Source organism: Vombatus ursinus, unplaced genomic scaffold, assembly GCF_900497805.2.
Source record: "Vombatus ursinus unplaced genomic scaffold, bare-nosed wombat genome assembly UNPS02011014.1, whole genome shotgun sequence".
NCBI classification, from domain to species: Eukaryota; Metazoa; Chordata; class Mammalia; order Diprotodontia; family Vombatidae; genus Vombatus; species Vombatus ursinus.
The window spans coordinates 1,275,606-1,301,690 of record NW_020950792.1 but is presented as its reverse complement, the minus strand read 5'-3'; the positions used below and the strand labels follow the sequence as shown (position 1 = coordinate 1,301,690).

The following is a 26,085-nucleotide window of genomic DNA, read 5'->3' as shown; positions in this document are numbered from 1 at the left end:
AAGATTTGCAAGAACTGATGTTGAGTGAAGTGAGAAGAAATAGGAGAATATTGTATACTGTCACAGCAACACTGTGAGTGATGACCAACACTGACAGACTTAGCTCTTCTTAGGAATGCAATGAACTTAGACAATTCCAAAACATTCATGATGGAAAATGCTATCCACATCCAGAGAAAGTGCTATGGAGTCCGAATGCAGATTGAAGTATACTATTTTCTCTCTCTTTTTTTTCTTTGTTTTTTTTCTCAAGGCTTTTTTCCCTTTGGTTCTAATTCTTCTTTACAACATGACTAATATGGAAATATGCTTAATATGATTGTACATGTATAGTTTATATTAGATTGCATGCTGTCTTAGGGAGGGGAAAGGGAGAGGGGGAGAAAATTTAAAAATCAAAATCTTATAAAAGTGAATGTTGAAAACTAAAACTAACTAAATATTTTTAAAAATAAATTTAAAATTATGTAACTTCCTTATTCATCCCTATTGATATCACAAACTTTTATTTTCGTGTTGTTTGAGAGCAGGATCATAACTATTTTTTGTTTTGTTTTGAAATTCACCAGCCTTTAATTTTATTCCTGTGTATCCTTGTTTTTTAGATGTGTCTTGTAAGTAGCACATTGTGAGGTTTTTAGAAAAAATCATTTGGACACTCACTTTAATTTTATTAAACTGTTTACTCCATCAATATTTAAAGTTATAAAAATTAGTTTTGTTTTCCATTTGTGTTCCTAGTGTTGTACTGTTAAGATTTCTTTTGATCCCATTCTACTTTAAAATAATTTTTAAAATTTAAATCATCCTTATTGAATCACTTTTAAGATTAATTTTTCTTAAATTATTTTGATGCAATCCTGTTTCCAATCCTCTTCTACCACACCCTCCCACCACTCTCATAGGCTGTAAGCCTATATTATTTGCCTTCTTTAGTGTCATTATTCCAGGTTCTCTAATCCTTTAAATTTATTCCAGGTTCTCTAATCTTTAAGCTTTGCTGACAGATGTTTTGACTTCACTCTTTCCTTCTCAGTTTGTGTTATGAGTGTCCTTATCACCATAATAACTATTTTAATGGCAAGGTTCTTCTTTTCTTTGCTCATTCTTTAAGCCTATTTTCTGACTTCAGATTTAAGTCTATGCACTTTTGGAAGGAAAGTCTGGGCTGGTTTCTAGGGCTACTGAGTGTTGTATTATTCTAGGACCTCAGGGACAGTTCAAGTTGGGGATCTGAAAGATTTCATGATGCCAAAATGGTCTGATCCAGGCCTGAACAAAAGTCTGATCAATTGCTTCCCTGGTCTAAGCTCTGAAAGTTAATGAACTGGGTTTGAGTCTGAGCAATGGAGGACTGATTCTAGACTCAGCCCTTATAAACCAGCAGGGAAGCTTTGCTAGATCAGAAAGAGAGAACTGTAAACTTCCTTTTGTTCTGGGATTCCTGCCCTGGTTATTCCTCTGTAGGCTTCACATTGGGTCAGAAGCTGGAAGTGAGACCCCATACTATCACTGTGTTCTGAACCACACTGCTGCTGCTTGTTTCAGAACTTGTTCCTTTTTCCATAGCCCACTAGCTTAACCTGGAATATTGCCCCAGGTATAGGTTCCTTCTTCAGTCTGCTGTGTATCTGTAACCTGGAACCATGTAGTGGGTGACAAAGCTTCTAGCTGGCACCTGTTCTTATACCCTAAGGTCTCTCAGTATGCATCTGAGACTTTATTTTGCCATTGGACACAATCCCTGGGCACTGGAGTGCCCAGAACCTGTCAACGATATACAGTCTTCTCTATCTCCCTATGACTTTGAGCTGGAAAAGTGTCTAACTTACTTTTTCTTGAATTTGCCAAAGAAGATTCAGTCAGGAGCATTTTATAACTCCATTTAAAGGGTTGTGGGTTTTTTTTTTGGACAAGTTGGGGAGAGAGTTTTCTGTACTTTTTCCTGCTATTATGCCATCTTGGCTCCTCCTTCTCCTCCTAATGATCTCAATGACCAAATCTAGTGGATTTTTTATTACTTTTTTGACTCCTCTATAATCTTTGACACTGTCAATAACCATCTTTTCACTAATTTTTTCTTCTCTTTCTTTAGGTTTAGATCTTGTTCTCTTGTGGTTCTCCCCTTTCCTATCTCACTGCTCCTTCTGTGTCTTCCTTGATGGATCATCATGTACATCATACCCACTAACAGTGAAGGACTCACAATACTCTCTCCCAAGCCCACTTCTATTTTTCTTATATAGTATCTCACTTAGTGATCTCATTAACTCCCAGTGTTTCAATTTTCATTTCTATGAAGGCTATTCAGCACTAACTTCCCTCCTGACCTCCTTGGATCTCTAACTGCCTTTTAGACATTCCAAGCTAGATATCTTATAGACATCTTGAACTCAACATGCCCCCAAACTGAACTCATTATTCTTGCCTCTTCCTAACTTCCATATTACTGTTAAAGGGACCCCATCATCCTCTCAGTCACACCATCTTAGATACCTCATTGTCTCTCACCCCTCATATCCAAGAATTTGTCAAGTCCTGTAGTTTCTACATTCATTATACACATACACACATACATACAGATATACACACATATACACACATACGCGTATATATATATATATATATATATATAGGGGTATGTTTGTGTTTGTGTGTCTACACACACACACAGGCACACACACACATATCCTCCTCTTCTCTGACATTGCCACTGCCCTGATGTTGACCCTCATCACTTTACACCTGGACTATTGCAGTAGCTTGCTAGGTGGTGTCCCTAACTCAAGTCCCTCTCTATCCAATTGATCCTCTACTCAGCTGTCAAATGATCTTCCTAAAATGCAAGTCTGATCATAACAACCCTTATCCTTTTCAACAAACTTCAATGGCTCCCTATTGCCATCTGGATTAAACAGAAAATGCTCTGTGTGGCTCTCAAAGTCCATAAAACCTGGCCCCTTACTACCTTTCCAGGTTTCTTACAACTTACTCTTCTCCATGTAATAATCTGTGAACCAGTGACATTGGCATAAACACCAGGGGTTGATTTTTGTACTGCTTGTTTTTGTATGGGCAGGTAGCTAAAAATAGTTTTTATATTTTTAAGTTTTATTGTATTTAAAAACGTAAAAAAAAAACATTTACCTCATTACTATACATAAATGGGCTGGATGCTGAGCCTGCAGTTTGCCAACTCTAAACTAAAGCAAACAAACAAACAAAGTTGGCAAAAAGGATCTGGGATGCTAGTGAAGACCAAGCTAAGTAATATATAACTGTTACATTAAAAGTTGAAATAAAAATGTTTAACAGCACAGGGCCAAGCAGAGATATCTGGGATACTCCACCGGAGTAGCTTTGCCTTCTCTCTGACCTATTAACAATTGATCTTTGAGTCTGGCCCTTCAGACTATTCTGAGTCTATCCACTTGTATTATTATCTAACTCATCTTTCTCCATCATCTTCCCATAAAAAGTATTAGATACTTAATCAAAAGCTTTGTTAAAATCTAGGTAAACAGCATCCCCTCATCTATTGGCCTAGTAATCTTGTCAAAAAAATGAGGGTAGACTGGCATGACCTGTTCTTCATGAAGTCATGTTGGCTCTTTGTAATCAATGCTTTCCTATCAACCACCTCTTTTTAAAAATTTTATTTTATTTATTTATTTAATTGCATTTTAAGTTCCAAGCTGTCTACCTTTCTCCCTCCTCATCCTGAACTAGAGAAGGCCACCATTTGACAAAGGCATATATCTACATCTATGTAAAATCATACTATGCATACTTCTATTTTTCAGTTCTTTCTCTGGAAGTGGATAGCATCTTCCTTCATAGGTTCTTTGTAGTTGAATTGAATACTTATAATACTTAAAATAGCTTAGTCATTCACAGTTATTCTTTAAATAACATTGCTGTTACTGTATCCAATATTTTCTTGGTTCAGCTAATTTCATTCTTCATTATTTCATGCAAGTCTTTCCATGTTTTTCTAAAATCAACCTGCTTATCATTTCTTACAGCAATGTAAATATTTAGATAAATGAACTTTCCCTTGATTATGGCTTTTACTGCATCCCATAGGTTTTGGTATGTTGTCTCATTATTATGATTCACATTAATAAAATCATTTATTTTTTATATAAATTGCTCTTTAACCCACTCATTCTTTAAGATTAGATTATTTAGTTTCCAATTAATTTTAACCTGTGTTTCCATGACCCCTCATTAAATATAATTTTTATTGCAGTACAATCTGAAAAGGATATATTTAATATTTCTGCTTTTTTACATTAAAGTATAAAGGTTTTCTGCACTAACATATGCTGAGGTTTTGTAAAGGTACCAGTGTCATTGAGAAAAAGGTATATTCCTTTCTATTCCCATTCAGTTCTCTCTAGATATCTATCATATCTTGCTTATATAAGATTCTGTTCATCTCCTTGACTTCTTTCTTTTTTCTTTTTTGGTTGGATTTATCTAGTTCTGAGAGAGGAAGGCTGAAGTCTCCCACTATTATAGTTTATCTATTTCTACCTTTTATTTCCACCTTGCTATTTCCACATTTATCTTTTCCTTTAAAAATTAGGATGCTGACACATTTAGTGCATATAGGTTTAGTATTGATATTACTTCTTTTTTTATGATACTTTTTAAGCAGAATCTAGTTTCCCTGTTTAAGTTTTAATTAAATCTATTTTAGCCTTAACTTTGTTTGCTTTTTTTTTGCATTATCTGAAGCATAATAAATTCTACTTCAGCCCTTTATTTTTACTCTATGTGTGTCTCTCAGTTTTACATGTGTTTCTTGTAAACAACATATTGTCAAATTCTGACTTGATTCGTTCTGCTATCTTTTTCTGCTTTATAGGTGAGTTCATCCCATTCACATTCAAAGTTATAATTACTAGTTATGTATTTCCCTCCATCCTATTTTCCCCTCATTTATCTTTTCTCCTCTTTTTACCCTATCCCTTCTCAGATGTCTAATTTACTTCTGATCACTGCCTCCCTAATTCACACCCCTTCTAACCCCTTTATCCTCTCCCCTTACCCTTCTATTTAGTAATTAACCCACCCTTCTAAGAGTCTTTCCATTGTCTTATCCTTTGCTCTCTTATTTCTTAACCATACAGCCTCCTAAGAGTTCCTCCATTATCCTATCCCATCACCCTCTTATTTCTCTGTAAGTTAAGAAGACTTTTACCCTTCTAGGTGTATATGTTAATTCCATCTTTAAACCAGTTCTGATGAGAATAAGGTTCTAGCATTACCAGCCTTCCACCCCTGCTTACCTTCCACTGTAACAGTTCTTCTATTCACACTTCATTTGTATGAGATAATTGCTCCATTTTACCTCTTCCTACCCCCAATTTTATTTTTTAAGATCATCCCAGCATCAACTCAACAACAAATCTTCTGTCTATGTATGCTCTTTCAAACTACCCTAGTAATAACATTCTTAAGAGTTACAGATAACATTTTCCCATATAAGAAATAAACAGTTTAACCTTATTAAACCCCTTACAATTGGTCTTTTATGTTTACCTTCTTATGTTTCTCCTGATTCTTGAAGGTCAAATTTTCTGTACCTTAAAAGTCCTTCAATTCATTAAATATATATTTTTTTCCTTCCAAGATTACACTCAACTTTGCTGGGGAAGATATTCTTGGTTGAAAACGTAGCTTTAAAGTTCTTTGGAATATTATATTCCATACCCTTCAGTCTTTTAACGTAGAAGCTGCTAAAGCTTATGTTATCCTGACTAAAGCTCCACAATATCAAAATTGTTTCTTTGTAGTTGCTTGTAGTATTTTCTCCTTGACCTGGGAACTTTGAAACTTAGCTACTATGGACCTATAAGTTTTCGTCTTGAGATCTCTTTTAGGTGGTGAGCAGAGGATTTTTTTCGGTTTTGTTTTTGTTTTTGTTTTTTTTTGGCTAGGCAATGGGGTTAAGTGACCTGCCTAGGGTCACACAGCTAGTAAGTGTTATGTGTCTGAGGCTGGATTTGAACTCAGGTCCTCCTGAATCCAAGGCCAGTGCTCTATCCACTGGGCCATCTAGCTGCCCCTGCAGTGGATTTTTTTTCAATTTGTGTTCTACCCTCTAGATCTAAAACTACTTTTCCTTAATAATTTATTATAGTGTCTAGAATTTTTTTTATTACAGCTAGTTTTTCTTTTAAATCTTAACTTTCAGGTAGTCCAATGATTCTTATGTTATCTCTCCTCAACCTGTTTTCCAGGTCAGTTCTTTTTGTAATGAAATATTTCATATTTTCTTCTATTTTTCATTCTTTTGATTTTATTTTATTATTTCGTGGTGTCTTGTGAAGTCATTAGCTTCCCCTTGCCCAATTCAAATTTTTAAGGAGCTATTTTATTCTATTAAGTTTTTGGATCTCTTTTTCCAATTGATTGAATTTCTTTTCATAATTTTCTTGTATTACTTTTATTTTTTGCCTAATTTTTCCTTATCTGCTTGTATTTAATTTTTAAAGTCCTTTTCAAGTTCTTCCCAGAACTCTTTTTGGGATTATGACTATTTTACATTTTTCTTTGAAGCTTTAGAAGCAGTTGCTTTGACTTCACTGTCTTCTGAGTTCAAATATTGATCTTCTGTATCACTATAGTAGCTATCTATGGTTGGGTTCTTTCTGTTTTGCTTACTCACTTCCCCCCCAGCAGCCTACTTCTCAGTTGCGAACTTTATATGAGTTGGGCTCTAGTCCTGAGGTATAAGGGATAATGTCTCAGGCTTCAGGTTTTTTTGGGTTGTTGTTTTCTGAGCTCAATCCAGAGACCTTGGGTCTCTTATGTCTTCCAATCTAAGCAGTTTATTCTTGTTTAGTCTTTGTTTATCATTGTTTATTTGTTTGTTTAGTCTTGTTTAGCATTGTTTATTTCTATTTATCTTTTTATGTTTCTCATCATTCCTCTGTTTCAGCTTGAAAGTTTCTCTGAAACCCTGGTCTTTTCATCAGGAATGTTCAGCAGTCCTCTTTTCCCCACTGTAGCATTATACTCAATTTTGTTGGGTCGGTTATTCTTGGCTCTAAGTCAACATCCTTCATTTTCTAGAATATCATCTACATTCCTTTAAAGTAGTGACTGCTAAGTGATGTGTGATCCTGACTGTGATTCCTCAGTACTTGAATTCTTTTTTTTCACTGCATGCAGTATTTTATCTTTGACATGGAAACTCTGCATTTTGGTTATAATGTTTCTTGGGGTTTTCATTTTGGGATTTCTTTCAGGAGGTAACTGGTGGGTTCTTTCTATTTCTACTTTGCCCTCTGGGTCTAAGAAATGTGGGCAATTTTCTTTTAAGAGTTCTTGGAATATGATGTCTAGGATTGTTTTTTGGTAATGGCACACTCCAATAATTTTTTATATTTTTCTCCACAATCTGTTTTCCAAGTTAATTATTTTTGCCCTATATTTTCTTTTCTTTTCTCTTTTAGCTTTCTGACTTTGTTTTAATATTTCTGGTTGTCTCATGAAGTCATTGGCTTCTACCATCTTGCTCTGCCTAGCTCATCTGAATTTCTCAAGGCAGGTAGGCACCTTCTTAGAGTCTCCTAACTTATCTCAAGGGTCTGCTCCCTATTAGCCATGTTTATTCAGTCATTTCCACTATAAAGTTCATTCTCCTTGGCAAAGAGAGAGAAGCTAAATTAAGGAACAAGGTGCTTGGTCTTCCCTCTGTCTATTGTAATTCTCATCCCTGCCAATCCTAAACCTTCTTGAAGACTCCTTTCTCTTCTGATATAGCAAAAACAAAGAAAACAAACATGACAACCAATCACCTTTTTTGGTTGCCACTGCATTCCTTCTCTAGGCTCAGCTCACTCTAGGTTTCTGCATTCCTGATACTCTTTTTATAGGATTGTGCTTTCTTCGCCCTTGCTGCTGTCTCCTGTACATTTCTTTCTTAAATCTAAGCTTGTGGTGAGTTCCCTGTGTATCAATATCAAGCAATCTCTTCAGACAAATAAGGTTTTTCCTTCTTCATTGGAATAATTTTCCTTTGTGTCTTCATAATTTTATCTGGAGCATCTCTCATCCTTTTTGTACTAACTTCCCCTGTAGCATTTAATCCAAGGGAACCTATCTTTCCCCTGAACCCTTTTAAAACTGCTTTCCTAAAATCAAGTATCTATGTCCAGATTTCCTCTCTTTTATCACAAGCTCTAGGACCAAGTGGTCACTTGTCCCCACATTCTTACCACTTGCACCTCAGTCAGAGGTGGAAGGACAGGGAGGACCCTGTTAGTGAGAATCAGATCCAGAAGAGGCTTTGGTGGCTCCTCCAAATTCTTAAGGATGAAATTATTAGTAAAACAAATAAAAGAGCTATTAGCTGCACTGCCTTTTTGCAGAGAGAGAGAGTTAGCAGATGGCTAACAAAACTAATGCATTAGATGTGGAGCTGTGCATTGATCTAGCCATTCTGTAAAACAATTTGGAACAATGACTCAAAAGCCTCTAAACTGCAGGTCAAAGAAAGAGGAAAACAACCCATATGAGCAAACACATCAAAGTATCATTGTTATCATAGCAAAGAACTGGAAACAATATGGTTGCCATCAATTTGGACAAATTATGGCATATGAATGTAATGGAAGATCATTGTACTGCAAGAAATGACAAATATCAGGTATTCAGAGAAATATAATAAAACTTCTAAAATGTGACAGAGTAAAGTGAACAGAGTCAGGAGAACAATTTATACAATGAACAAAATAACATAAAGTAAAACAACTTATAAGGCTTTAGAATGCTGATTAATGCAGTGACCAATCTTCACATTAGAAGACTTTTAACGAAATAGGTATCCTACTGCTTGGCAGAGTGGTCTAGAGGTACTGAATGAGACATAATGTTTTTAGCCATGTCAATGTGTCAATTTGTTCTGCTTGACTATACGTATCTGTTACAAAGTAGGCTTCTATGATGGGCGAATGAGAGGAAGGGACATAGGTTAGTGAATAGTAATAATGATGCTCCCAAAAAGGAGAAAATAAATAAAAGTGTTAATGGAACATTTTTAAAAGTATACAGAAGAGAGTAGAAGGAAGCTCAAAAAGCGGCAGAGACAAGGAGGGCAGTTGTGTTACTACTTTTTAAAATTAAATATACATTTAAAAAATAAACTGTACATAAGTGCTCACAATTTCATATATAATATTTTCTGTTCTTTTATATTGAAATTTTAATGTTTTTAAGTTTATTATGAAAAATAAAATAGTAGGAATAAATGTGATAGAATGTGTAAATTCAAGTCTCTTTAAACTAATTTTTCAAAAAGAGTACATTTAAAGACCATAAACCTGTTACAATTATTGCTAACACTATCACCATTATTTGCCTAATCTACATTTCACATTCCACCAGTTGGACTGAGGCCCACAACATCATAGTGGATATTACATCCACATCATTGAAAAGGGATCAGCCTGATTATTCATATAGAAATACAAAGCATATGAAAAATGCATATTGTCAAGATTAGTTCATGTAGCTGGACTGCAAGTCCTTTACTATGTTAACAAATTGGAAAAAGCCTACAATATAAAATTGGAATAAAATGATATGTTACCTCTTGACCCCTGCCCTCACTATCCTCTCAATCTATCTTCCTAATTTTCTCTCCCCCTCCACTGACATTCTAGCTATTCAATTGATCAATTATTTATGCCTAGATTTGAAAAGGAAGAAGAAATCAGGGTTCAGATCTACCAAATTTACAGTTGGTAAATACAGACATAACAATCCTGAGCTATTCACTGACATGAAATCCATCTTTTTAAATACCAATATTCTCTAGGTGATGTGAAATGGTTGCAAATCATGGAATACAATAATTTCAAAAGAATGAAAATTTCAAATGATCCAAATAATAATGGAAAAATAGATCCTGACTGTGGCCCAATCAGTCCATATCTTGCCAACAGTAGTATAAATATGGGTAATATAAAAGATAACAATGATACATAAATACACAGACCCCCCCCCCCACATATTTATAAATATATGCAGTAAAAGAAGTGAGATACTTATGCATCAAAAAGGTAAGAATACACAAAATATTAAAAGAATCAGAGCAAGGACAGTAACACAATGGACAGATCATTTATGGAGGGTTTATAGAAAAAATATGGGAGAAAATTCCATAGGATAAGAAGGCCTTGAAGGATTGCAATTTAATTCAATGAAAGATTTACCCAGGGGTGGGGGGGAACCTGTGGCCTTGAGACCACATGTGGCCCTCTAAGTCCTCAAGTGTGAACCTTTGACTGAATCCAAACTTTACAGAACAAATTCCTTTAATAAAAGGATTTCTTCTGTAAAACTTGGACTTAGTAAAAAGACCACACCCAAGGACCTAAAAGGCCACATGTGGCCTCTAGGTCTCAGGTTCCCCACCCCAAGTACTATATCAATGAGATCACAGATCAAAGTAAATGCAGGTACAGAATAAACAACTCCTGGGAGAATGGGATGTACCATTTCACTAATAAACCTTTTATTCATTTCTTAATTTATGTTTGCAATAGATACTTAAGCAATCAATGTCGAATTCATATTATATTTATGATTTAATAAAATTTCTATTCTTTAAAATTTTCATAAATATTCCTATTTTCAACCAAAATGAGTAATGACAATATTAGCAATAAAAATGTCAAAATTATTTTATAGTATTGTTAGAAATATAGATGGATAATTTTAAAAGCTTAAATACTAGAACTGAAAATATTTATGAAACCATATGATTAGAAAGGTTTTTATTGTGAGAATACTTTCTTTATGAACTACTTCTTTTTCTATAGATATTCATTTCATTACCTCACAGAAGCCTTCTTCAGAAGCTTTTTAATTTCATTAGTTTTACAGGTGCACTCCTTATGGATAACCACAAATGCACTGCAATCTTCTGGTGGTAGTTCATCAGCAGCAATCTAACATTACAAAGATTATACTTAACTAGGAAGGTTTTATTGCAATCCATTTTAAATTAACATATTTATTTGATTAAAATAAATCAGCCACTATTAAACTGTTGTCCTAATTAAAGCAAAAACTTAAAAGTAAAGAAAAAACCATAGAGAACATTTTCAATTTTGTTTTTGGCTGGAGAAAAACTACAAGATCAACTTTATTCTAGGAAATACTGAATTCAAAATTTACACTAAAAGCTTGTAATATTTCAAAAGGTAACACTACATTCTACCCAGGCACAAACACGTTGCTTTATTATCTACCCCACCCCCAACACACACACACATATATACGTGCACATGTGAACACCCACAACAGTGGAATATCAAATCATACACATTTAATTTCTAAATGCCTGGTTCACAAAGAAAATGTTATCAGTAGGCCATAGTAATTAATATGGGTTTCTATGCAATATATTTGGAATATCAAATACAGACGAGTCAATTTTACATACCTTTTGAAACATTTGAATAGTTGGCGAGTATGCCCTTATAGATAAAGCAAATTTTAAGAGATTGATCTGCAAATTGTTTAAAAATTGTCCTGCTTTTTTCAAGATTAAGTTGTAATATGAGTATTCTGAGTCTGTAAGAAAAAAAAGGTGGGGGAAAGAGAAATTTAGTATTGTATATCTGATAGCTTTCAACCTCCACTTTTCTAAGGCAGGAAACTAACCTATCAATGTCAAATAATTTCATATTCCAACTTTGAATACCTATGATATGAGAAGAAAGGAGAGTCAGAAAATCAAGATCCTTGTTCTGTTACTAACTTCATATATGATCACAGAATGCTTGTGACTAGAATTAAGTACACACCTATGATCTGTGGTTGCAGAGTCTGTCTGGGAGTTTCCATCCCTTATAGGGCTGTCCAATAGATCTCTACTGTTAAGATCAGACTTCTTGGGCAGTTGTACATAAGAAATCAAGAACCTGAGATGGTTATTAAGCAAGAGGATGCATTATACATATGCTGTCACATGTCAATGGCCAAGTAGAGCTCATATAAAAATATGGATCATGGTAACATTTTATTCAATAAAGATAATTTGTCAACATTCTCAGATTGTAAAGATTACTTGGAAGAACCAACACATAAAAGGAAGTTTAGCTATTACAGAAAGTCCTGGAACTAAAAATTACATATTGAAATTTTTTATAAAAATTAATGTGTTTTGTTTTATTTCTTAAGTGAATATGCATGATAAACTATAGAATTTATTACCTTTCATGTTGAATACAGAGTATGAAAACGTTTGTTTAAAGTCAAAGGGTAATGGGAACAAGAAAGGTAGGCAACACCTAGTCTAAATTGTAAGTATAGACACAATTAAATTCAGAGAAGGGAAAGACGTGAAGCTGAAACTATATTGAAATAACTACAATGTACAAATAGATAGATGAACAGCATGGACAGATGGCACAAATCACAACCCATGCCTGCCTATCCTGGGCAATTCTTTTTCACATCTTTGTCACAGGGAGCTCACTGAAAGTACTGGAAGCTTTCCTTGATTTCTATTGGCATCATAATAATAATTAGCCTTTAAATAATGCTATAAAGTTGGCAAAGCATTTTACAAATATTATCGTATTTGATCTTCATTACCCCTGGAGTGTAGGTACTAGTATTATTTCCACTTCATAGATGAGGAAACTGAGACATCCAGAGACAAAGTGACTTAACCTGGGGTAATAAAGTTAGCAAACTTCAGGCCTTCCTGACTCCAGGTCCAGCATTTTATTCATTGTGACACCACGTTGCCAATGGAACAGGCTGTCCAGGTAACCCTTAATCTTGACACAATGTTAATTGATATATTTGTTTAATATGCAGGTTCTTCTTAGTACTTCCTTAATTGTTACATATTGCAGTCTGCTTATGCCCACCATATACCTCCCATTGCCTTCTCAGTGACATTCACTTTTAACCCTTTGGAGATTATATTTCCATCCATTATAGCCACTGGAAGAATATTGGTACTAAAAGAGTGATTCATTTTTGTTTCTGGGAGAATTTAGGAGTCATTAAGAGTTCTGAAAATTCCTTAAGGCAATTTATCCCATGCTTCTCTTTTGGTTTAATTCTGCATCAAACTTGTTAACGTGTTTATTTCAACCTTTTTCTGCTTGGCAAATTAGTCACATATTTGCTTACTGAGGTACTTTTTAGGATCTTTTGATTTTCTCGTTATGAAAATTGATTTACAGGAAATACCTATAAGAAATATTGTAACAAACACCTATTTTCTCTTTCATTTATATCCCTTTTTTGTTATCAATAATACAATAAGTCAGTTTAGAATTGTTTTACTTGCACATTATCTTTTTTCTCACAGAATCACAAAATTTTAAAGTACTTCAGCTACTATCTAGTATAACCCATACCCAAAAGGAATCCTTATTGGTGGTCACTCAGCTTCTGTTTAAAGGCTTCAAAGTGAGAGGAAATCCACTACCTCATGAAGCAGATCAATCTGCTTCTGGAATGCTCTAATTGTTGGGAAGTTTTTCCTGATATCAAGCCTAAATTTATCTTCCTGCAATTTCAGCATTGCTTATCATTCTGCCTCTTGGGATCAAACAAAACAAGTATAATCTCTCTTCCAAATGATGATCTTTCAAATAGCTGAATGCAACTGTAATGTTTTGCCTCATTCTTCTCTTATCCTGGCTAAATATTACCAGTTTATTCAACCAAAACAGACAAAAGGTCCTTGACCAACCAGGTTACCCTCCTCTATTTGAATGCATATCAGCTTATCAATGTTCTTCCTAAAATGCAGCATATAAAACTGAATACAAGTCTCCAGATGTGGTCTGATCAGGGCAAACTATAAAGAGACACTCTCTTATTTGTAGAAACTATGCTTTTCAAGATATACCATTGTTGTTTACCCATGTCTCTCCCATCCTAAACCTTCCAGACTAAGCATTCAAGATTCTCTCAAATGATCCTCACATGGTATGCTCTTGAGGCCCTTCATCATCCTGCTCAATGTCATTTAATCTTACCTGTAAAATAGGACAATAATACTTGTACTATCTACTTTGTGGCAATAATTATGATAAAAAGATAAGGCATTAGCTCTAAGTCAGTTTTCCATTTGACTTAGCCTCAAGAAAGTGACACCATCTGAATTAATGATTTTGAGCTTGTAGGATGCTTAAAAACAAGAAATGATCAAGTTCTCCTAACCTTTTTAATTTCTGTATTGGGCAGCAAATATTTCTCTCTCTGAGTGATTCTGTGGTAAAGCACTTCATATTAGGAAAGGAAAAGGAAAGAAATCTATGAATAAAACCTATTATATAAAAACCTATATATCCTGGTTGCAGAGATAGAAAGGGAAGGGGAAGGAAAATCCCATTCATTCCATAGCTAACTTTGGGCCAGTTTTCATGAATCAAGGGCTTAATTCTCATGACTTTCATTAGACCAAGATATTCCTCCCCACCCTCCTCCCACACTGATAGTCATGAGCATGTACAAAGAACAAAAATGCAAAAGTTTATTCACAGCCTGAATTTCTAATTTAACTTCAAACTCTATTTGAACCATTCTTTGACTCCTTAAGCATGCAGTAGGCACAGTGAAAAGGTTAGCATTCATTGAAAGTTTTCCATTCAGTACTTCATGTTTTGGAAATCTTACATTTATGAAATGGGCCAGCAGGGCTAAAAAAGACCCTAACACACCACCTATAACAATATATTCTCTTAGTCTCAAAGTAACTCAGTGAGTTTTAAAAAATCTTTGAAGCACTAAAGATATGCACATTTGCTAAAAGCATTTGAAAAGTCTAAATAAAATACAAACTCAGATCACCCTTTGTTAACATATTTATTTGCTCTTGAAAAATTCTAGTAGATTATTAAAGTTTCCCTAATGAGCTATATTAAACATATTTTGAATTCTAAAGTGTTGATCACCTTCCACAACATCTTTATCAAAGGGTTTGAACTTTGTCCTAAATACATATTTAAAACATATATAAACTATATTGTTAATTTCCCTTAATCATATCTAACATCCATAAATGTCTAAATTCTTTCTAAACTGTTCATAATTTTTGCTTATACCATTTTTTGAGTTAGAAAAATTCCTTAAGCTCACTATTTGCTACAAAAAGTATTACTTTGTTATTATGTAGAAAAATCTTCTTTAAAAATGGAAGTATTGCCCTCTTGTTCCTAGTACTCTAGGATTTGTGAGATAAAGCATCAAGATTTCCCCTTCCAGTGATGTAATTGGTGTTAGTCCTCCTTTAGTACAGTGACTTGAACATAATAGATACTATTTATGTTTATTAAATAAATATTTATGTTTACTACTTCAAGGGAACTAAAAAGTGTTATCACTTTTTATTTGTGAGGCAATTGGGGTTAAGTGACTTGCCCAGAGTCACACAGCTGGTTAAGTGTTATGTATCTGAGGCCAGATTTGAACTCAGGTCCACCTGACTCCAGGGCCAGTGTCTACCCACTGTGCCACCTAGCTGCCCCCAGTGCTATCCCTTTTCAAAAGAAACCAAAAAGGACTAGGAATTCTCAAGCATAAAGATGCATAAAGATTAGGAATTTCCCAACAAGCTAAGTCCAGGCGAAGCTGTGAAATACATAGGCTATAAATGCCTTACTGGCAGGAACTACATAATATCTTTCTTTCCACTGCGGGCAAGCCACTAGCCACATGGCTAGTGTGAAAATTAAATGAAATAATGTATGGACATTGCTTTTTAAAGTTTGAAGTGCTATACAAATTTTAGTTATTATTATTATCATCATCATTATTATTATTATTTTGAGACAAAAAGCACCAACACTGCTAGGAATCTCATAGTTATTCAGCAAAGACTTATTGTTTGATGCAGGGTCCATTGGGATTATTCATGGATCATATTTTATTTTGGGGAATTTGCTAACTAGGGAATAGAGCATGAGATAAAAGCAGTATGGTATTTATCTATACATAAAACATATATATACGTATATAAAGTATACATCTACTATAAAGCACTTATAGCTACAATGAATCTGCCTTAAGGGGTATCAACACATTTCTTAATAGCAAATGTCCAAGATGGAATGGACTGCCCCTTAACCAAGGGGTGGAAGATTCCCCTTCTTTGGAGGTCTTCAAGAAAAGACTGGATGACCACTTGTTAAAAGTTTGGTATGGCTGGCATTCGTTTCATGTATTGGGTGGTCTAGAGAGCCCCTGAGCTGCCTTTCAACTCTCCCACTGTGAGTTTCTGTAACTTGAAATTACCACTCTCTGCACAAGGTAGTATTCCCTTTCATTTGTCCCCCTCTCTGGAATTTGAATGACCCCAATTTTAACATTCTAGTTTGGCAATGAGGTCTTGGTTTCTGTCCTTCATGATTTTTTTTACAGGATAAAATATGAATTTATTTTGATTTATCAACAATCACTTCCATAAGGTTTTTTTTTTCTTGCAAGGCAGTTGGGGTTAAGTGACTTGCCCAGGGTCACACAGCTAGTAAGTGTCAAATGTCTGGTCTGAGATCAGATGTGAACTCAGGTCCTCCTGACTCCAGGGCTGGTGCTCTATCCACCACGCCACTTAGCTTCCCCCATGAGCTTTTGAGTTTTAAATTTTTCTCCCACTCCCTCCCTCCCTCCCCTCCCCAAGAGAGCATGCAATCTGATATAGTTATACATATACATTCCTATTAAACATATTTTCATATTAGTGATGTTGTAAGGAAGAATTAGAACTAATAGAAGGAACCACAAGAAAGAGGAAACAAAACAAAATAGAAGAAAAAAATAGCAAACAGTATGCTTTGATCTGCATTCAAATTCTATAGTTCTTTCTTTAGATGTGGATAGCATTTTCCATCATGAGACCTTTGGAGATGTCTTAGATCCTTGCACTGCTGAGAAGGGCTAAGTCTATCAAAGTTAATCATCGCACAAGCTAGCTGATGTTATGCACATCATTCTCCTGGTTCTGCTCACTTCACTCAGCATCAGTCCATACAAGTCTTTCCAGGTTTTTCTGAAGTCTGCTTGCTCCTCATTTCCATCACATTCATATACCACAACTTGTTCAGCTATTCCCCAATTGATGGGCATTCCCTCAATTTCCAATTCTTTCCCACTTGTATGATCTCTTTGGGATACAGCCCTAGAAGTACTATTGCTGGGTCAAAGGGTATGCACATTTTTATAGCCCTTTGGCCATAGTTCCAAATTGCTCTCCAAAATGGTTGGATCATTTCACAACTCCACCAACAATGCATTAGTGTTCCAATTTCCCCACATCTTCTCCAATATTTATTATTTTCCTGTTTTGTTATGTTGGCCAATCTGATAGGTGTGGTACCTCAGAGCTGTTTTGATTTGCATTTCTCTAACCAATAGTGATTTAGAGCATTTTTTCATATGCCTATAGATGGTTTTAATTTCTTCATCTGAGAACTGCCTGTTCATATCCTTTGACCATTTATCAATTGGGGAATGACTTGTATTCTTATAGATTTGACTTAATTCTCTATATATTTTTAAAATGAGGCCTTTACCAGAGACACTGCTTGTAAAAATTCTCTCCAAATTTTCTACTTTCCTTCTAATCTTGATTGCATTGGCTTTGTTTGTGCAAAAACTTTTCAATTTAATGTAATCAAAATTATCCATTTTGCATTTCGTAATGTTCTCTATCTCCTGTTGCTTATGAATTCTTCTGTTCTCCATAATTCTGATAGGTAAACTACTCTTTGCTCTCCCCGTTTGCGTACAGTATCAGCCTTTATATCTAAATCATGGCTCCTTTTTGACTTTATTTTGGTATATGGTGTAAGATTTTGGTCTATGCCTAGTTTCTGCCATACTCTTTTCCAGTTTTCCCAGCAGTTTTTGTCAAATAGTGAGTTCTTATCCAAGAAGCTGGGGTCTTTGGGTTTATCAAATAGTATATTACTACAGTCATTGACTACTGTGTCTTGCATACCTAACCTCTTCCACTGATCCACCACTCTATATCTTAGCCAGTACCAGAGTTTTGGTGATTGCTGCTTTATAATACAATTTAAGATCTGTAACAGCTAGGCCACCTTCTCCTGCATTTCTTTTCATTAGTTCCCCTGATATTATGGACCTTTTGTTATTCCAAATGAATCTTATTATGTTTTCTAGCTCTATAAAATAATTTTTTGGTAGTTTGATTGGTATGGCACTGAATAAGTAAATTAGCTTAGGTAGAATTGTCATTTTTGTTATATTAGCTCAGCTTACTTATGAGTAACTGATGTTTTTCCAATTATTTAGATCTGACTTTGTGTGGAAAGTGTTTTGTAATCGTGTTCATATAGTTCCTGGGTTTGTTTCAGTAGGTAGACTCCTAAATACTTTATAATGTCTACAGTAACTTTAAATGGAATTTCTCTTTCTATCTCCTGGTGTTGGGCTTTATTGGTAATATACAGAAATGCCAATGATTTATGTGGGTTTATTTTATAGCCTGCAACTTTGCAAAAGTTGTTTATTATTTCATGTAGTTTGTTACTTGATTCTCTAGGATACTCTAAGTATATCATCATATCATCTGCAAAGACTGATAGCTTTGTTTCTTCTTTGCCTACTCTAATACCTTCAATTTCTCTTCTCTTAATGCTAAAACTAATGTTTCCAGTATGATATTGAACAACATTGGTGATAATGTACATCCTTTTTTCACCTCCAATCTTACTGGAAATGCTTCTAGCTTGTCCCCATTATATATGATGCTTGTTGAAGGTTTTAGGTACATGTTATTTATTTTAAGGAAGACTCCATTCATTCCTATTCATTCTAGGGTTTTTAATAGGAATGGGTGTTGTATTTTGTCAAAAGCTTTTTCTGCATCTATTGAGATGATCATGTGGTTTCTGTTAGTTTTGTTGCTGATATGATCAATTACGCTGACAGTTTTCCTAATATTGAACCACCCCTGCATTCCTGGTATAAATCCTACCTGGTCATAGTGTATTATTCTTGTGATAAGTTGCTGTAATCTATTTGCTAATATTTTATTCAAATTTTTTGCATCTATATTCATTAGGGAAATTGGTCTATAATTTTCTTTCTCTGTTTTGTCCCTTCCTGGTTTAGGCATCAGCACCATGTTTGTATCACAAAAGGAATTTGGTAAGGCTCCTTCACCTATTTTCTCAAATAGTCTATACTGTATCGGAATTAATTGTTTTTTAAACATTTGATAGAAGTCGCTTGTAAATCCAACTGGCTCTGGAGAGTTTTTCCTAGGGACTTCATCAATGGCTTGTTCAATTTCTTTTTCTGAGATGGGGTTATTTAAGTATTTTATTTTATCTTCTGTTAATCTGGGCAATTTATATTTTTGTAAATATTTATCCATTTCATTAAGACTGTCAAATTTATTGGTATACAGTATGGCAAAATAGTTCCTAATTATTGTTTTAATTTCCTCTTCCTTGCTGGTGGATTCACCCTTTTCATTTTTGATGCTGGTAATTTGGTTTGCTTCTTCCTTTTTTTAAAAATAAATTAACCAAAGGTTTATCTATTTTATTGGTTTTTCCATAAAACCAGCTCTTAGTTTTATTTATTAGTTCAATAGTTTTCTTAATTTCAATTTTCTTAATTTCTCCTTTGGTTTTCAGTATTTCTAATTTGGTGTTTAATTGAGGATTTTTAATTTGTTCTTTTTCTAGTTTTTTTTAGTTGCATGCCCAGTTCATTGATCTCCTCTTTCTCTATTTTATTCATATAAGCATTTAGTCATATAAAACTTCTCCTAAGAACTGCTTTCACTGCATCCCATAAGTTTTGGTATGTTGTCTCATTATTGTCATTCTCTTGAATGAAGTCATTGATTGTTTCTATGATTTGTTGTTTGACTCATTCATTTTTAAGGATTAGATTATTTAGTTTCCAATTCTTTTTTAGTTTATCTTTCCATGACCCTTTATTACATATAATTTTTATTGCATCATGATCTGAAAAGGATACATTTAATATTTCTGGATGCATTTAATATTGCATTGGATTGTGAGGTTTTTATGCCCTAGTACATGGTCAATTTTTGTGTATGTGCCATGTACTGCTGAAAAAAAAGTATATTCCTTTCTACCCCCATTCAATTTTCTCCTGAGGTCTACCATACCTCACTTTTCTAAAATTCTATTCACTTCCTTAACTTCTGTCTTGTTTATTTTGTGGTTAGATTTATCTAGTTCAGAGAGGGAGATGTTGAGGTCCCCCACTAGTATAGTTTTACTATTTCTTCCTGTAACTCTGTGAACTTCTCCTCTAAGAATCTGGATGCTATACTATTTGGTGCATATATGTTTAGTAATGATATTACTTCATTGTCTATGGTGCCTTTTAGTAGGATGTAGTTTCCTTCCTTATCTCTTTTGATAAGATCAATTTTTGGTTTTGGTTTGTCTGAGATCAGAATTGCTACCTCTGCTTTTTTTTTTTTTTACTTCAGCTAAAGCATAATATATTCTACTTCAGCCTTTTACCTTTACCCTGTGTGTGTCCCTCTGTTTCAAATGTGTTTCCTGTAAACAACACGTAGGATTGTGGTTTTTAATACATTCTGCTATCTGCTTCTGTTTTATGGGAGAGTTCATCCCGTTCACATTCACTGTAACAATTATTATCTGTGTCTTTCTCTCCATCCTTTCCCCCCTCCCATTTATGCTTTTCATATTCACAGTTATGATTACTATCTGTAATCATATTTCCTATTCCCCCCTTTTATGCTTTTCTTTCTCCTTTCTCCCTTTCCCTCTTCACTAATGTTTTGCTTTTGACCACCACCTCCCTCAGTCCTGCCTCTCTTCTATTAACCCCCTTCCCTTTTCTTCCCCTTTACTCTTTCTACTTCTTCCTTTCCTTCCATCCCCTCTCCCTTTTCTTTCCCCCTTTCCCTCCTACTGATGGGGTTGGGATCTAGACCCCAGAAAGGAAAAACCACATGGCCAAATCTCTGGCATTAACCTGAGGCTATAATCCCATCAACTGGCCTTTCATTGTGGCTCCACCCAATCTCCTCTCCATTGTCTTACCTCCCTACATAAGGCCCCTGGCCATTTCCCACCCTTAATCCTAGCTAGGCTCCATTCTCCCTTGGCCATGTGGTCCAGATCCCTGGAATTCCATTACCTCATAGACTACTTGGCCACTCCTAGATCCCTCCCACAGGCTTTCTGTATATAAGGTCCATCTTGTCTCCATTAAGATGCTCAGATTCTTATAATCTAGCCACTGCTGGGATTCTTATAATCCAGCCACTGCTCAGATTCTTATAATCTAGCCAATAGCTTACTAATGTTCAGACTCCTTAAGAGTGTGCCCAATATGACTGTTCTAGTAAACCTTGTCTTTGGCTGAAAGAAGGCTTGGGTTGAATTCTTTTGGGCAGGACCTGCGTATTGAGATTTTGGGGTCCCAGGACCCCTGAGACCCTAAACTGCATCATTCTGGTGGCCCGTATGTGGAAACTGCCTAACCCCAAGTTCTTCTCCAGTCAAGACTGGAAGGTATGTAAGCCTCCCCACCTCCTTTCTTGCTCTGCAGTTAGGGTTGCTCTCCAAGCACCAAGGCTTGGAGATGCTTTTTGGGCAGACGATTATGAGGCTGTCTCACACTCGGCCTGATGCTCTCAGGCTCTCGGTCCACTGGGTTGGTTCAAGGCCAGGGACCTGGGTACACCTTCCGCAGCATAGAGGACAAGGATGGACACTATCCGGAAGTGTATGCTTAATTCTGTCAATTCCCTTGGTGCTAGGGAATTGAGGAAAACTGCAGTTGCTTTTTGGTTCCCTGAGACTTATTTACTCCCTTCCCTTTGCACCTCTGAATCCTCCTTCATGGAGGTTACAGGGAAAGTTAGAACAGCTAAAAGTATCTTGGCATGTTCTGGCGACTTTGTGATTGATCATTAGGGAGTTTTGAAACACCTTTGATTTCACCCTCTGCCACCTGGGAAAGGAAGGAGGGGGAGGGGCAGCAGCTACAGCATGGGCCCCACAGGCAATGGTCTTGGGCCCTGGTGCAACCTTTGCCTGGAAGTGATCACCCAGGTTCAGCACATCCTGCTCAAGGTAATGAAGCTGGCCTCCAAACTTGGGTAAGCACACTCTTTTAATTTTGTAGTTTTAACTGTTAATGATGAGATGTTGATTCTCTGTGTAAAGTAATTTGCAAGTGCATTTAACAAAACTGAAGTCACCTAATTGGTAATGGGTTTGTTTCAAGTTTCAAATTGGTGAACTTTCTGTATCAGTTATGTCAAGCAACTTTTCGTAATCCGGTTACCACTGAAATAATTTAGCTACTGTTGGTTATTGTTTTAATGTGTAAACTAGCCAAAAAGTTTGTTTGGGTTATGTATGGCTTGCTGAGAATTTGCAAGTGTATAGAAATCTGTAATAATTGGCTTTTTACACCAGGACAAATTTAAGTTTGAGGTGTAAATCCTGGAAAAGTTTTTCCTAAGCTGTGATTAGTAAAATTTGCTGCTTGAGGTAAAAGCTCATAGGATTTTCTTTTGAGTTGTCTGATGGGTCATAATCCATCGATAATCAATCCACCATCTGAGAGAAATGCCACAAGCTACTCAGAGAAGGTGATACTGGTGGGAAGTCAGCACTGGCAAAAGCTGAGAGGACAATTTTAGCCTCAGTCTAAGATGGGAGCCTCCTGGTTCAGTTTCCCCATTATGTTTCTCTGAAAGGGAATGTTACCCACCTGGCTATTCCTGAATCTGGCTATGAAGTGGATTTGATACTGCATGGTTGGAAAACTGAATTACCTGAATCCAAACAGAACTAAGGATGTTTTATCCTTAAAGTTGGGCCCTAAATCTAGTCCCTGCTTTATGTCTAGGCCCTGCAGTCTTTTCTGTCAGATTTATGTCTCCCAGACTATGGGCCATTCACCTACAGTTGGAAGCAAACAGCAAGTACCCGTCCCCGCGTCGTTTCCTGGATGCAGCCTGTGCATGGTTCCAGTCAACCTCTTCTTTGGGACCACTTCAAGGCAGGGACAGCTCTATGCCCCTTGCCAGCAGGAAGCAGTTTCAGAAGCTGAGACCTTCACCCCTTACTCCAAAAGAATTTGGGTCCCATTTGTTTGAGGGGGGAATGATGGAGTTGGGATCTAGGCCCCAGAAAGGAAAATGTTCAGACTCCTTAAGAGTGTGCCCAATATGACTGATGTTATAATAAACCTTGTCTTTGGCTGAAAGAAGGCTTAGGTCGAATTCTTTTGGGCAGGACCCGCATGTTGTAATATTGGGGTCCCAGCACCCCTGAACCCCTAAACTGCATCATTACTGCCTATAGGGCAAGTTAGATTTCTACACCTAACTGATTATGTTATTCGCTCCTTGAGCCAAATCTGATGAGAGTAAGGTTCAAACAATGCTCATCTCCCTCCCTTCTTTCCCTCTACTGTAATAAGGTTTTTGTGCCTTTTCCTGTAATGTAATTTACACTTGTCTGCCTCCTCCTTTCCTTTTCTCCCAGTACATTCCCTTAGTAAGAGCAGATTAATCCACTTAATTACATCCATTTTTTTTCAATCTTAATAGTTTACCTTGTTGTTTTTAAGATGTTTATTTCTCCCCAAGGTGAAGACACATTTCCTACTTTCTGACTTATTTTACCTACCATGTAAAAATTATTTTATAATGTCACTAGGCTGTTATGGTTCAGTTCAATGAGGTGAATGACAATCAAAAAAATGCTTTGTGTACCCATGCCATGGCCCCATTCCTAAAGCTCTGAAAGCTCTTAGGAAGAAATGTCTTACATCATTCCCAACCAGAATCATATCCATTGTAATAATTCTTAGCTTTATGAAAGACACCACAAAGAAAATTATATGCAGTGAATGAGAACATATTCCAGTGGCAAAGAAAGAATGTGAGTAAGGTCTTTTATACGATTAACATTGTCAAGGGAGATGTAGGGAATTATATGAGTTTTGCTCTATTTTGTTACTTAAAGATGCTTCTCATCTTTCAATATTAAATTCTCATAATTTAAAAATCAGCTAAAGAAGTTCTCCCATCAACAGTAACAATGGAACATAACACTGTGTTCTTGCTGTCAAGCATACTGCCTGAGGAGGACAAAAGTGAGTTCACTGATTGTTAGATTGCTTTCCACAGTTGAGTCTTTGAATCCTTCCCTGGCCAAAGAAGAGTGAAAAGCCTGGGGCTCAGGGATTCTTCAATCTAGAATGTATTCTATGCTGGAGAACAGGATGCAGCTACATAGTGTTATTATTGCTGGAGTAGTGTTGGCCAATTTACTAAAATCAACTCCATTTCCCTGCATCCAAAATCAAAACCACAGCTGTTCTTAGGTGGCACAGTGGAGAGTTATAAATGCTTACACTTTGAGAAACTTTTCTTAGCATCATATGCACACCGTGAAATATAAGCAAAGGAGTCTCTTTCTAAATTATCATTAGCATTTCCAAATCTAAGGCTGAATGGAAGCCAAATACCTTGTAATAAGTAAAATTATTGTTCACGACCAAACCCAGTGGATTCAGGGAAATTTCTGAAATCATGTAGATCATGCAACAGTTTGTCCTACTTTCTTCTCTGTAATACATGACAGAAAAGGAAAATGACAAAAGCTTGAGGAGATGTGGGAAAATTGGGGCACTAATTCACTGTTGGTAGAGTTGTGAACTAGTCCAACCATTCTGGAGAATAATTTGGAACTATGCCTAAAGGGCTATACAACTTCATATCTTTTGATTCAAGCAATAGCACTACTAGATCTGTATCCCAAAGAGATCAAAGAAAAGGGGAAAGGACCTATTTGTACATTTGTACAAAAATACTTATAGCAGATCTTTTTGTGGTGGCCAAGAATTGGATGCTCATCAATTGCGGAATGGCTGAACAAGTTGTAGTGTATGATTGTAATGGAATACTATTGTGCTATAAGAAATGATGAGCAGGCAGACTTCAGAAAAACGGGTAAAGACTTGTATGAACTGATGCTGAATGAAGTGAGTAGAACCAGGAGAACATCGTACCCAGTAAAAGTCACATTGTGTGAGGACTAACTTTGATAGATTTATCTCTTCTTAGCAATGCAAGGATCTAAGAGAACTCCAAAAGATTCATGATGGAAAATACTGTCCACATCCAGAAAAAGAACTATGGAGTCTGAATGTAGATTGAAGCATATTATTTGTGCTCTCTCTCTCTCTCTCTCGGTTTCTTCTTTCTCATGGTTTCTCCCATTCTTATAATTCTTCTTTGCAACATGACTAATGTGAAAATAGGTTTAATATGTATATGTAGAGCTATATCAAATTACATGCTGTCTTGGGGTGGGGGGAGGGGAGAGATGGGGAGAAAATTTGGAACTCAAAATACTAGAAGTGAATGTTGAAAACTAAAAATTGATCAATTAATTAAAAAAAGAAAAAGAAAACAGAAAAAAAAGAAATGATGAGTAGGATGGTTTCAGAAAAATCTGTAAGTTTTATATGAACCGATACAAAGTGAAATGAGTAGAACCAGGAAAAAATGTACACAGTAATAGCAATATTGTAAGGATGATAACTGTGAAAGACTTAGTTACACTGATTGACAATGATCCAAGGTAATTCCAAATGACCCATGATGAAAAATGCTATCCATCTTCAGAGAGAGAACTGATGAACTCTGAATGCAGATTGAAGCATATTTTTTTTTACTTTTTGGGTTTTTTGGGTATGTTTTCTTTTGAAACATGGCTAATATGGAAATACATTTTATGGAACTTCACATGTATAAATGATGTCATTGCTTGCCTTCTCACTAGAGGGGATAGGTATGGGAAGGAAGGAAAGAATTTGGCACTCAAAAATTTAAAAAAATGAATATTAAAATTCTTTGACATGTACTTGGGAAATATTTAGTAAAATAAATTTTAAAATATTTTCTAAAATATTGTCATGTAGCCCTGGCCCAATATGGAATTTGTTAGTTTCAACTTGTTCTTTACTGTTACTTTGCAATTTTTAACTCATCTCTTAAACATAACTCTTATACTTCATACT

At 35.6% G+C, this 26,085-nt stretch overlaps 1 protein-coding gene across 1 annotated transcript in view; it reads right to left on the bottom strand.

The window, feature by feature from the left end:
* Window positions 1-26,085, bottom strand: part of UGGT2 (UDP-glucose glycoprotein glucosyltransferase 2) — a 212,746-nt gene that overhangs the window by 168,659 nt on the left and 18,002 nt on the right. Inside the window, exons 3-4 of the mRNA XM_027855699.1 lie at window positions 11,468-11,598; window positions 10,858-10,970 (exon numbers count right to left, since the gene is read on the bottom strand). Of these exons, the coding sequence (XP_027711500.1) occupies window positions 10,858-10,970; window positions 11,468-11,598 (244 nt within the window). The remainder of the gene's footprint in view (window positions 1-10,857; window positions 10,971-11,467; window positions 11,599-26,085) is intronic.